General features: G+C 31.3%; 1 protein-coding gene and 1 long non-coding RNA gene across 2 annotated transcripts; one reads left to right on the top strand and one right to left on the bottom strand.

Moving 5' to 3' along the window:
- Window positions 1-7671: 7671 nt before the first annotated feature.
- Window positions 7672-8288, top strand: LOC145571854 (uncharacterized). The gene is made up of 3 exons (XR_014096633.1): window positions 7672-7799; window positions 7869-7948; window positions 8041-8288. It is a non-coding gene; the product is annotated as an uncharacterized LOC145571854 (long non-coding RNA).
- A 2894-nt stretch (window positions 8289-11182) lies between these two features.
- On the bottom strand, window positions 11183-12040 carry LOC145571853 (uncharacterized). Its single transcript, XM_081630890.1, has one exon. It carries the CDS (start codon window positions 12025-12027, stop codon window positions 11431-11433), a length of 597 nt encoding a protein of 198 aa, XP_081487016.1. The 5' UTR covers window positions 12028-12040; the 3' UTR covers window positions 11183-11430.
- Between the last annotated feature and the right edge of the window lie 1952 nt (window positions 12041-13992).

The raw sequence follows: 13992 nt of genomic DNA, 5'->3' as shown, positions 1-13992 counted from the left end.
TTCTGTCTTTTCCATTTGTGGTTTGCACCATCTGCGAAAGGATGGCTCATCAAAGCTTGTATTCGTACCCTTAATTTTCTTGTATGATACTAGTGAATTACGGTGATGATGATGAGCTCTCAATATTATCAGCCGCCGGATGTGTCTACCCTGCAAAACATTCATAAAGTTTGTCTTGCATAAGGTAGCCACGGGGGAAGAGCAGGGGAAGGAAAAAAGAACCCTCTGTTGGGGAAAGTTGATATCGGTTTATTAGAAAGAGATCGACATTGGATTAATCCTCCAAGACTTCAAAGGGGGGTGGAGGAGGGGTTTGAGTTGTTATATATCACAAATTATACTATCACGACGAGGGTGTTGGAGAGGGTTCATTGCAATTAGATGCTAGATTATTAAAATTAAGAGACAGATTGTGAATGCGCGATGATTACTGAATCTGGTGATTTCTATACAAAGGTTGATCTTTAACCATGCAAATCCCTTAAAAATTGGGAGCTTTATACTCTTTGTGTTTACTATTTTTGGAGACTCTAAAACAGAACAAAAATATTAAGGATCTTGACTGTAATAACTACTTTACAGACTTCAAAAACCTGTTTCATGCAATCATACCACAATACCAATTTGTTACTTCCGCTTATCAAAGTTGGGACTTTGATGTTATTTTGGCAAAATCGAATAATAAGGAACTTACATTTGTCCTCCGTACAAATCTTTTATGGAGTACAAATTATGTCTACGTATTTCAAAGAAAAATTGACGGATTAAGTTGTTGAAAAGTGAAGACGAATTTTCTTATGGTAACAGCCCTTACAGAGGGAGTAATGCCTTCATTTAAACAAGTTAAATTATTTCATTAATATGCTCATCTTGTTTGTAGCTCCTCAAACCAATGAAATCATGGGTAACTATAATTCTAAGCAAATGATATACTTAGTATGTCGCATAGTGTATTGCACAAGAAATAAGACGAAAGGTTTACATGTTTTTTCATTACATATATGAGTTAAATCCTACTTATTTAAATCATGTACTAGTATAATTCCATTTTATTAAAAACAAAAAATAAGTTAACGACTGTTGATTAATAAGGAGGAAATTCAATCTTAAGCTAGGAGCCTAGGAGCAAATTGATTGAAGGAAAGATAGATGAATGTGAGCAAAGATGGAATGTTAATTACTTAGGGCCTATTCTGATTTACTGAACTGAACTGAATTAAACTGAATTGAAATGAAATGAGCTGAACTGAGTTGAGCTGAGCTGAATTGTTTATGAGAGAAGGAAATTAGAAACTGAACTAAATTAAGCCGAAGAGAACAGGCCTTTAATTGGAGTAAATATGTTATACAAAGTATATATACAAGTATATGACATCTTTATTCTAGCATGCATCAAATTATACTTCGTATGATGCTATGACTCGTATCACTAATATCTTTAATTAAGTATAAGAAAATTTATAAAATATTGATATACTTAACATAAGTATTTATATGCTTTTCGACAAATATGGATAACATAAGCTATTTTTTTTTTTTTTTAATATGCTTTGAGAAATGTGATAAAGTTTTTCTTTACTTTGATTAAATGAGCAATAAATGTATAGGACGGATAAAAGGAAACAAAGATAGTAAATAGCACATATTATGTAATATCGTAATCGTCAATTTTAATTTTCACTTGATTACCTAAAATTTCTTCTGTAGTATGTATTAAGTTTGTATGAAATGTGTAGAACTATAAAAGGTAAACGAGAATATAACCAATTTGACACGATATGAAGTTGTGATGGATCAAGTTTAAGAGATAATTAACTCATTTTTACAATAATAGATGAATATGTTCTCATTTACAATCTAACATAATAATAATTCGGAAATTATTTATGAATAGATATAGTATATAAATAACTCGGTGGATTTATTAAATAAAGGGGTAAAGGAAAAGAAAAACTTATCCAAGTCTCGCACGGTTATAGTCGCATCTCGCATGCATGATCTGAAAACGATAAACCGAACTCTTTGGAAGTGTGGCGAATTGTATAATAGCACCATGATTTATGCTGCATGTATATATGTTGCAAAAGTTTGTCACGTAAAAGTCATATATATCATCTGAAAAAAAAAATACTAATGCATTCATATATTATTCAATGTTGGTTTTAATTTCACTCATTTAATTGGTTCTTCACTATAACCACCACTTACCTTAGCCTATCAAATACGTGTGCATGAAGTGGGCACCATTTTCATACACTTCTAAGCTAAGGTTTCTTACTTCAAAGGATGACGTATTGTATGAATGCATATGCTAATATCATAAAACAATTATTATAAAAATCGGATCAATAAGTGATTGGATCAGCTTTATTTAGCTGCTCCAACTTAATCAATTGTTTCACTTTCAAATTTTGAGAATAATGTATCAATATTTATCGGCTATTAGGGATATGCTACGAGTATATGACTATTCAAATTTGAATTTAGTCAAAGTCTATTAAACTCTATAACATGTATATACACTCAGTAACAGAGTTGATAAATGAAACGGGTACGCTGTAATAAAAACATTATCCGGGCAGATCCAAGATTAACCGTGCATGTATATGGCCTGGGAACTTCAATTGAATAAAAATCTACTGCAAGATGGATCAGCAAAAACATTGGGAAAGTAAAGGATTTCAAAGCATAAAATTTGCAGGAAAACGTACGTATGTACATACATGCACACTGAGGCCAGGAACTAAGGATTATTATCCACTGGTGTTTGGGAAAGAACAAATTAAATGTATATAATTTCAGATCAGAATGAAATGTGTAATAAACTGTTGCTTTCTTTGTGTTACACATGTTCTGTTACAACTTTGTGGATGTTACACATCATGCAAATTATGGATAAAATGTTCATAGTTCCAAAGATGGAAGTTATATCAGAGTATGTGGGTTTTATGTTGTTTAAGTATATATATATAGTTTAATTTGTTTTGCAGAAGTTTATTTGGACGTACAATAAGATAATCAGAATGGTGCAGCAGCTGCTTTTGTGCTTTTGACTTAGCCGTTGCTCGTTGCTTATGGTTTGTGGCAAGTGTATGTAGATGTGCTTATAAGATTGGACCACATATGAGCTCGTTACATTATTATAATATTACTCCGTACGAATTTATCTTATGTTCAGATCGGATGTAGTGGTACAACCTTCTGTATTTTCCTTCTCGTGTATATGGTCTTGTGAGTACAGAGGAAGAAGAATGTGAGGGAGCGAATTGAATGTATAGTTACACCTAGGTGTTAAATATATGAAAAAACTGATATGCTTCTCATTGTTTACTTGAATTGTCTAAATTTTCAATGTATCAACTACTGTTTAGTACTTGTTCCCTTATAAAGTTATTTCAATCTTACTAGTTAGTAGGGATGGCAATTCAATCCGGATCCGACCCTACTCCGCCCCGATCCGAGGCAAAAAATCCGCTCCGAGTCCGAGAAAAAATTAATCCGAGTTCGACTCCGATAAAATAATCCGAATCTGAATCGGAGGAGGGTCGGAGTCGGATGCTACAAAAAATCCGAGAAAAAAATCCGACTCCGGCGGATGTCCGACTCCGACTCCGACTCCGAGATAATCCGACCCGTAATCCGACTTCGACTCCGACTTATATACAATTTTTTTTGGGATTTGTGTAATTGTGTACTCTAACTTTTATATATATATATATATATATATATATATATATATATATATATATATATATATATATATTTTGAAGGGATATAATTAATTTATTGTAATACCTCTTTATTGTTACGAATCAACAGTATAAACACAATTTAGTTGCGTCACATACTCACATTATATGATTCATCAATCATCAATCGATAGTATACTAAAAGTCTAAAAGACACACCAACAATGACACAATTTAGTTGCGTCAAGCCGTCAAACAGTATAAACACAATTTAGTTGCGTCGCATTATATACTAAAAGACACACCAACAATGACACGTGTCATTTCCCGCCTTCCTGGTGTGTCCCTTATATTTTAATTTTTTTATAAAAAAAATCAATATTTAAAACTTTAAGTTTTTACTAATTCACAAAAACATAAACATAAACATAAACATATATGTGATATATCTTTAAGTTATTAATTCAACTTTATATCTATAAAGTCAATCACTAATTCACAAAAACATAAACATAAACATATATGTGATATATCTTTAAAGTTATTAATTCAGCTTTATATCTATAAAGTCAATCATGTGCTCAATCAACAGAGACCAATCAATACTCAATAGTTAATTCTTGAATATCTTGATCAAAAGTTTTAAACATTTACTAATTCATAGTAACACAAACTATTTATAATTATTAATTGTACTTTATATCTATAAAGTCAATCACTCCATCAATGGAATATAATGTTAATCGATTCATAGTTTAGTCTTGATCAAATGTTTAAACTTTTTTTAGTAATTCATAGTAAGTCAATAGCACACTCAATCGGTCTAAATTCTAAACTTTTTACTAATTCACAGTTACACAAACATAGTTAAAGCTATTAATTCACTATTATATTTATAAAGTCAATCACTCAATCAGCGAAGTATAATGTTAATTGATCTTTATTCCAAACAATTAACTACGCAGTATATTACAATAACACAAACATTGTTAATCGGTCAAAATTATAAACTTTTTACTAATTCACGGTTACTAATTCTATTTTATATCTATAAAGTCGATCACTCAATCAACGAAGTATAATGTTGATCGATCAATAGTTGATTAGGATAGTTTTCAACAATGTGGACTACCTTGATTCATGAGATCTATTCTTAAACCTTACCTCTAAATCTCTAATGACTATTACTCCATACTTTATTAGACCAATTTTTTTTTTTTTGAATATTAGACCAATTTGATATATAATGACATAATAATTTAGTTACACAATTTTAAAATTATGTTCTTGTTACACAATTAATATTTGTAATGTGTAAAATATAAGACATTCTTTTTTATGTAAAAGTTAGATTTAAATGAACAAATTATGTATTTTTTTCAAATTAAAATATCTAATTCTAATTTTGTAGTCTAAGTGGTCTTTTGTCTAAAAACCCTAGATCACTCCTCACACTTTCTTTCACAATTTCACGCAGCCACAACCCACTCCATTACTCCACATTCTCAATTTCTCACTCTCACTTCAGTCTTTCACGCAACCAGCCACAGCCCACTCCAATACTCCACATAGCTCTTCACGGCGGCGCGTCTCCACGTCAACCACCTACTCGTCACCGCTCCGGCGCTCCCGCAGACCGATGCAACGCAGCACCGTCAACAAGTCAAGTATATTTTCATTTTTTTTAATTTTTTTTATATTCTGAAACCGAATTATTTGCTCGATTAAATGTGTTGTTTGCTTGATGATTTGCTCGATTATGTGTATTGTTTGCTCGAATATTTAGTTACACCGAATAGTTTGCTTGATTTTTTTTTGATTTTTAATTTATTTTGCTCGATTTTTGGTTGTGTATTATGCTCGAATTTTTTTGAATTCTTTTTTTATTCTGCTCGATTTTTGGTTGTGTATTGTGCTCGATTTTTTTGATTTTTTTTTATTCTGCTTGAATTTTTGGTTGTGTTACTTGTGTATTCTGCTCGAATTTCGGATTGTGTATTCTGCTTGAATTTTGGTTTGTTTTTCTGCTCGAATTTCGAATTTTGGATTCTGTACTAGTATACACTCTTAATTGCTCTGAATGCTATTGCAAATGCTGAGGCCCGAGGGGGATGTATGGGGTATGAGATGGATGGTATCTGAATTGAAGCTGAGCATGGCAAAGGATAAACTTTTGGCTTGTGAACTAGCTGCAAATGGACAAGCTGGGAGAGGTGAACAATTGGGAACCATCTTTAAAAAATGAGAGAAGGCCAATAATTAAATTTCTTAAAAAGGGCATGTTTTGGACGTGCCAGAATGGCGATGAAGAATCTTTTAGACTAGCCTGTTTTGGATTTCATTTTATTTTCCCTATTCTTTCTAATCCTCTTCAGTTTAGTGTTTGTCTCTATGCAATTTTTAAAAAGGATATTTTTTGTTTGTTCTTCTACTTGTGGATTTTCAATTCTTTTGTTTGTTAAATTTTTGGTTGTGTGTTAAATTATTGATTTTTATCCCCAATTTAATTTTGCATTTAGGTATGGAAGAAGTTTCATCTACTCCTACTAATGGATATGATGATGATGAGGGGTTTGTTGATCCATCCTCTTATGTAAAAGAACCTACTAATGTGACTACAAAACAATCAACAAAGGTTAATGATGAAGAAATGACTCAAGAAAGGGTATATGGCGGTGACGGCACATTACATTGATGATGATTGGGTTTTGCGTGAACTTATCATTAGGTAATTTAATAGTTTTATATTTTTGTTTGAACTTACATTTAATTGAATATATAATTAATATGTATGTAACTTGATTGTGTTTGATAGGTTTTTGTATGTGCCATGCCCACACAACAAGGAATCAATTAGCAAGGCATTGGTAGAATGTTTGAAGAGTTTCAATATAGATGAAAAGGTATCCACCATTACACTTGACAATTGTACAACTAATGATGCCGTAGTAGATGTTTTGCGTGAAAAACTTAACTCTAGCAAGCTTATTATGGGTGGTTCGTATTTGCATATGCGTTGTTGTGCACATATATTGAACTTGATTGTGGGTGATGGGTTGGAAATGATTAGTGGTGCAATTGAGAAAGTTCGTAGTGTTGTTGCCTTTTGTGTTTCAACACCAAAAAGGTATGAGAAGTTTGAGGATGCTTGTAATTATTGTAGAATTCCTATCACTAAGAAATTGACTTTAGATTGTAAGACAAGATGGAATTCATGTTATGATATGTTGCAAATAGCCCTTTTGTATAAAGATGCATTTACTAGGTTGGATTCAAAGGTGAGCAAAAGTGGAAGGAATAAATTTAAACTACCTAGTAAAGAAGATTGGAAAATGGCTAGTGAGATATGTGAAAGGTTAGCACTATTTAAAAGGGCAACGGAGGCTTTTTCGGGAAGAAAATATCCAACGGCCAATTTGTACTTTGAAAAAGTGTGTGAAATTTTACTTGCTTTGAGAAAATGGGTTTGTTGTGGGAATAAGGTGATTGAATCTATGGCTTCAAAAATGATTGTTAAGTTTGATAAATATTGGAATGTGATTAATGTAATGTTGTCGGTTGCTTCGGTTTTGGATCCTAGAAGAAAATTGGATATTGTGACTTTTTATTATAGACTTGTGTATGGTGATTGTTTTGAGATGGAATGTGATAGGGTGAAAAGATTGTTGGTTGATTTAGTTCATGATTATGAGATGGATGCAAGTTATGATGACACTCCTTTTAGTGTAACTTCCTCCATTGTCAATGTGAATGGTAAGAGGCCCATGGATGAATTTGATGAAGTTGAGGGGTTGTGGGCAAGACATGTTTCGCAACAACCTCCTAAGAGGACTAAAAAATGTGAGGTGGAAACTTACTTGTTAGAGGAGAGGCTTGTAGTTGATGAGAGTAAGTTTAGTCTTTTGGCTTGGTGGAATGCGGAGTCACATAGGTTTCCCACCCTTGCTAAGATTGCTAGAGATATTCTTGCGATACCCATTTTCACCGTTGCTTCCGAAAGTTCATTTAGCACAAGTGGGAGGGTCATTGGACCCCATCGTAGTAGACTTCTACCGGAAACCGTTGAAGCTTTGATGTGTCTTCAAAGTTGGAGGCGTTCACTATTGAAAGGTATTTCATTAATTAAAGTTTTTTTTGGTCAATTTATAATACTAATGTATCTTTTTATATGATTTTTAGATACTACAAAGATTGAGCTAGAATTAGCTTTAATTTATGAAGATGAAGATGTGGAAGTTGATGAGGAATAATGAACAAAGGTGAATTTTATATGTTTTTGATTGGTTAATTAATTAAAAATAATATATTATGTAATTATGTTACTAATTCATTTTTTTTTTATCTTGGTTAGTTTCACAGTGAACTTGATGTTAAAGAATTGAAGTCTTCAAGAGTTGCATGGAGCCATGGAGGAATGAACTTGGTTGTTTTGTATAATTGTATTGCACTTGTAATTTATTATGAATTTTTATGATATTATTGTTCTAATGTAGACAATTTCACAAGTACTGACAATGTACTGTGTAATATTTTCTTTGTTGTACTTTGAATTTTCATTAATACTGTTTTTTAGTGGAATTTGGAAATTGTTGATTTAGTATTTTTTTTTTAAAAAAACCTAAAAATCAAAAAATAAAAGAAACTCGGATTCGGGTCGGATCGGAGTCGGAGTCGGATGTCGAATTTTTAAGTCGGATCGGATTCGGAGTCTCGGAGTCGGATGTCGGAGTCGGAGTCGGATGTCGGATTTAGCCTCCGACTCACTGTCGGATCGGAGTCGGATTTAGCATAATCCGCTCCGAATCCGACCCGTTGCCATCCCTACTAGCTAGAGACCTTATGATAGTATCCACATTGTCCTCATTTAGTCATTACTCAATCTTAATTAGTATGAACGTTTTGGAAAAAAGTCAAAATAAGTTAATGAATCATTACTAATTTAAGAAACATAAAAATTGTTTTTCAAACATTCTAAAATAATGCATAAATTATTTCTACCTATTTCATAGGTTAAAGTCCTTCAAGAGGTAAAAGTGTTATACACTTATACTTGAAATATTATCATTAAAATGAAAGGTTTTTTTTTTGTTTTATTATCCTTATATTATATTATTGATATAAAAAAAAAAAGGAAATTTTGACAATTACCACCTTCTGTTATGGCCATTTTAGCAATTACCACCTTATATTTTTTTTTTGAAAATTACCACCTTCTATTTTCAAAAACATCAAAAATTACCACCTTCTTGCCCCCCAACTATCACGTGACGTCATTTTAGGCCCATTCTTTCCCTTTCCTCCCTATTTCCCTCACATTTTTCATTCCTATTTGGATTCTCATCTCCCCTTTCACTTTTTTTTTCCCCCAAACCACCAATAAGTGTTCGTCAATTTTGATTTGGAGGAGTGAATTGAAGTGTTTTTTATTGTTTGGGGGAAAATAAGTGAAAGGGGGGATGAGAATCGAGTTAGGAATGAGAAATGTGAGGGAAATAGGGAAGAAAGGGAAAAAATGAGCCCAAAATGACGTCACGTGGTAGTTGAGGGGCAAGAAGGTGGTAACTTTTGATGTTTTTGAAAATAGAAGGTAGTAATTTTCAAAATAAAAAATACAAGGTGGTAATTGCTAAAATGGACATAACATAAGGTGGTAATTGTCAAATTTTCCAAAATAAAATTAAATAAAAAAATAAAATCAAAGTAATATGAAAAAGAAATGGGTCCACATGAATAGTGGGGCCCAAATGTTTTTTTCGGTTGAAAAGAGAGCAGTTAACGTATGAGCTGCATGTGAGCTGATGTTATACTAGTAGTAGTATATTTATGTTGGCATAAAAATAAAAAGCCGTAAATAAATATAATAAAAACAGAAAAATAAAATTGATTAGTTACCACGTCCACTATGCCTGCATAACTGCATTGCAGCATAACAGCCTGCCTTTGCATAGGCAATAATAACTACTACTCTGAATAGATGCTCATGTGCAACTTTGCGTCCTATTCTCAATTTAATTTAATTTCATTTAATAAGGAAAATTACATGTATATATATTGTATACTTATTTATTAAGTTATTATTAATTTGCACCACAAATATAATTATGTTATAATTATTAATTGCTTGTTTTATGGGGTGAGAATTTACTTAATTGCTTGTATAAGCCTGCATTACTTTAAGCATGATGGTTGATTTGTATCGTGCATGCACTTTCTTCATGAATCATTATTTTTTATTTATTAATTCTGACTTTTTGATATGGAAATAATTCATGTTGTACATTTAGCTTATATGGATGGAGTACTATAATTCAATCAATAATTTTGGATCAATAGCTTGCATTGAGCCAAATGTATTATGGTTAACGTTTAAAAATATTGAATTATTAAAGGTTTAAGGTTTACACAATAAAAAGTGTGTACACGTGTTGATTATGCTGAGAATAGACCAAGAAAAAGGAGTATATCTTCTTACGCTATTTTGTAACTAAGTTGACCCATGCCTCTATTTTGCATTAACATAGTTTCTATAGTTGTAAAAACAATTAAAATTTAAACTCTCCTAAGTTGCCAAATTAATATGAAGAAGACGTTTTTTTTAATCCAATAAAAGGAATATATGTGGAGTAAAGATTTTATTGATCCATCTAAGTCTTCAACATATGCTCTCTTTTTTTAGATCTTATTTGAACAAGAATAAGTAATAATCGTTAACTAAAAGTGAGAAGATTAAACATTTGTTATTCCCTATCAAAATTTTGATTATTAATTCCCGACTATCATGGGAAAACTGTCTTATAGTGTTTATTAAGAAAATTACAACTTTTTTTTTTTGAAGCAAGAAAATTACAACATGATTACCATATTCTGATCCATAATCTATGATTGGATATCATTAAATAAAAATGCACAGTACAACTTTTACTATTATTCCTTAGAATGAAAGGACAAATTAGAGGACAATTCTCAATCAATTTAAATACTTCCTCCGTTCTTTTTTTTTATTGCACCATAAGGGATTTTACGATTGCCAATACATTATTTTAGTTATTAATATCTTCAATTATACTTTTGTAAAAATTATAAAAATTTGATATTTGAAAAGTAGAGTTTAATGCGAATCTAACTAGATCCCATATGACTATATTTTTCCTAATATATAAATTACAAATGATGGTCAAAGAATATTAAGTGAATAGTGTAAAAGTCCTAATGGTGCAATAAAATAAAAACGGAGGAAATATTCAAATCTCATCATACATCACGGCTTGTTGATTGATAGCAAATGAAGGGAATTAATTACATTACTTCTAGAAATAAATCTGTTTCTCAAATGAAATTCTAGTTCCTACTTCCTAGAAAATACAACTGAATTGGTATCAAATAATAGATTAAGTTTGCGGAATATTTATTTTGAAGTCAAAGTCTAATTTCCCGTCTTTATACGTGAAAATAAACATGTGCGATAATATAAATAACGTAAATACAATATGAATAAAAACGATATTGAATTAATGATACATGAATGACTGATCTATTAAAAACTAATCAACCATTACAAACAGAACAAATTTGTTTTGTTCTAATGAGAAAAATCTACCTCATTCCCCTTATTTCAAACATTTTGTTTTTTTTCCAACAAAAAATGTTAATAAGGGAAGGGCAAACAAACCCAACAAAAAAAAAAAATGGCTAAAATTTATGAAAAAAATTATAACCAAAATTTAATTAGTAGTGAAAATCATCATCTGCACAACTGAGGAAGAGAAGGCTGAAGAATTTGATCACAATCAGGTGAACAACAACCACTCAAAGTAGAACTCATAACATCAATATCAGATGCATGAAACTCAAAACTTTGAGACATTTCATGGAAGTAAAACTCCTCCCTCTTATGCTGTACCATCTGTAAGATCTTCTCAAACACCGCGACGTCGGAAGGGATCTTAAGGACACCTTCTTGATGGAATCCAAACTCTTCTTCTGCTTCTCTTAGCAGTATTCCAAATGCTTGATGACCTAAGTATTCTGTTGGGATTACATATCTTTTAAGCTCTTTTCCTACACAAACTGCTAAGTATCCTTTTGGAACATACTCTGTTCCTGAAACAGAGTTGTCTGAAAATGAAAGTGTCTTTTTTAAGAATTTTATGCCTTTGTTTCCGCTACTGCTACCACCACCATTGCTCGCAATGGTGGTGGTGGCGGCCGAGGTTGTGTTTGTGGATACAGTGGTTGTAATTGTGTTCGATTTAGATGCATTAGCTACTTTTCTCCATTTTTTGAGGATTTGTTGTAGCCTTACTATATCTCTAATTTTGTTGGATTTTTTTGAATCCATGATTTTATTTTTTGTTGTTGTTGTTTTTTTTCAAAAAGTGAGATGAGGGGATGATTGGTGAAGAAACCATGTTAGGGGGCAATTTAAAGGGGATGGAAAGGTTAAGGGGTTGAATTTTTTATTTTAGTTTGAATATTTTAAAGAAATAATAAACTATAGTTTATATAATTATCTATTGAAAAATTATATATTTATGTTATTATATAGTTTGAGAGAGTGGAAGTTTTATTTAGTTTAATTAGTTGGTGTTGCAACTGCCTCAAGAGTCGAATAAATCATTCAGGGGTGTTTAATTTAGAATTTCGATGTAAGGGAGTTTCCAGATTTTTCAACAACTAGACAGTTGGCTCCCCTAGGTAGGTATGTTTTTTTTTTTTTTTTTTTTCCCACCCGGTTCATCTTTTGGGCTAATCCAGATTTTGGGATCAGTTTTGGTTAGTTAGGCTTCATTCCCCTCTCAATTGTTATTGCGGGAGATCGAACACAGGTCCTCCCTATCAAGTGTAGTCTCAATCACCACTACACCAACATCCAATTGGTCCCTAGATAGGTATGTTTCCTTTCTTTTCATAGTGGATGTTCAGATAATCTCATTTATAAAAATTGTTGCAGTTTTTTTTTTTTTTGGTTGCTAAAATAATTTATTGAACTTTTTTTTTTTTTAATTCATTAACCGAAAATAATAACTCTATCCACAAAAAATAAATTACATTTTCCATTCTTAAATTCATGTTAGTTTCTTAAATTAAAATTTATGTATGTGAAAACTAGAAACTGATGATTCCAATCAAATAATGTTGTTTAATGATCTCAAATTTAGCAAATTTGACCCTGTGGTGGCTTGGTGCCACAGACCCTAAAGGACCATGCACCAAACTTTATATTTTAGTAAGACAAGGGGTTACGGAATATGTGAGTGTATAAAAAAAACAATAAAAAACCCTTTGTAGTTCATTTCATCAAAAAAAATTTCTTTTTTTTTTTATACGCGATTAAATTGGTATCATCAAGGTGATGAAAGCATGACCTTGTTTACATTGACACTAGTCCTATATTATTATCGTATATTTTTTTGTATTATTATTACTATTTTAGTTACATGAGGGAATTTGTGATTAGTAAGCGTATTCAAAATATGAGACTTCCAATTCAAATAAAATAGAGGGAAAAAATGCAATTATAAAAATGAACATTTTTTAATTTTGCATCCATCATTGTAAAAAAAAAAAAAAAAGGAAACAAAATATATATCTCTTGACACTAGGGTTTGTTATGTTAAATCGATTATATACAAGTTATTGAGAAATATCATAGAATAAAGAATTATCATCGTCTTTTGTCAAAAAAAAAAAAAAAATTAACATCATCTTATACAAAGCAAAAACTTATCTACTGCTTCAAGTAGATTTTAATTTCCTAATTTTCATTATTAAAACTTCTTATATGCACTCGGGTATATCTTCAATGAGCAAACAGATATTAAATAGACAAAAATTACCCTTTAATGTATGTAAACGGTAAAGTACTGGAGTGTACGTAAAAATGTCTAACTTTTCATAAAGTCAAAAGCTAACTAATTTTCTCATTATATGTCATGAAATTTGATATAATGGTTGTTTCGATGAGCGAGACCATTGGGAGGCCCTTCCCCATAATGTTACTGTCTTTGACTATTTTAATTTCATGAGGCAGAAAAAAGGGTAATTTGATTTAATTAGTTGCCTTTAAAACAAGTAATTAAGCTTAGACAAGAAAGGTCGACTCGGTTCGTTGAAATTATGCACCAACTTTAGAACGAAGAAGAAACAAGCATTAGGTAGCAAAATTACAAAACAAACAAATAAAAATGTACACTAAAACTTCGTTAAAATTTGACCTATCCTTAACCGCCATATACTCTCTACACTAACACTACTCCATATTTGACTATTTCGATTAATTATGTATGGTAATGATGTGTTTAAT

This window comes from Chenopodium album, chromosome 12 (genome assembly GCF_948465745.1).
Source record: "Chenopodium album chromosome 12, dcCheAlbu1.1, whole genome shotgun sequence".
Taxonomy (NCBI): Eukaryota; Viridiplantae; Streptophyta; class Magnoliopsida; order Caryophyllales; family Amaranthaceae; genus Chenopodium; species Chenopodium album.
The sequence above is the reverse complement of the archived record's forward strand: the minus strand, read 5'-3'. Positions and strand labels throughout refer to the sequence as shown.

Coding starts and splice junctions, on each gene's coding strand:
- LOC145571853 (XM_081630890.1), bottom strand. CDS start 12,027: ATGGATTCAAAAAAATCCAACAAAATTAGAGATATAGTAAGGCTACAA.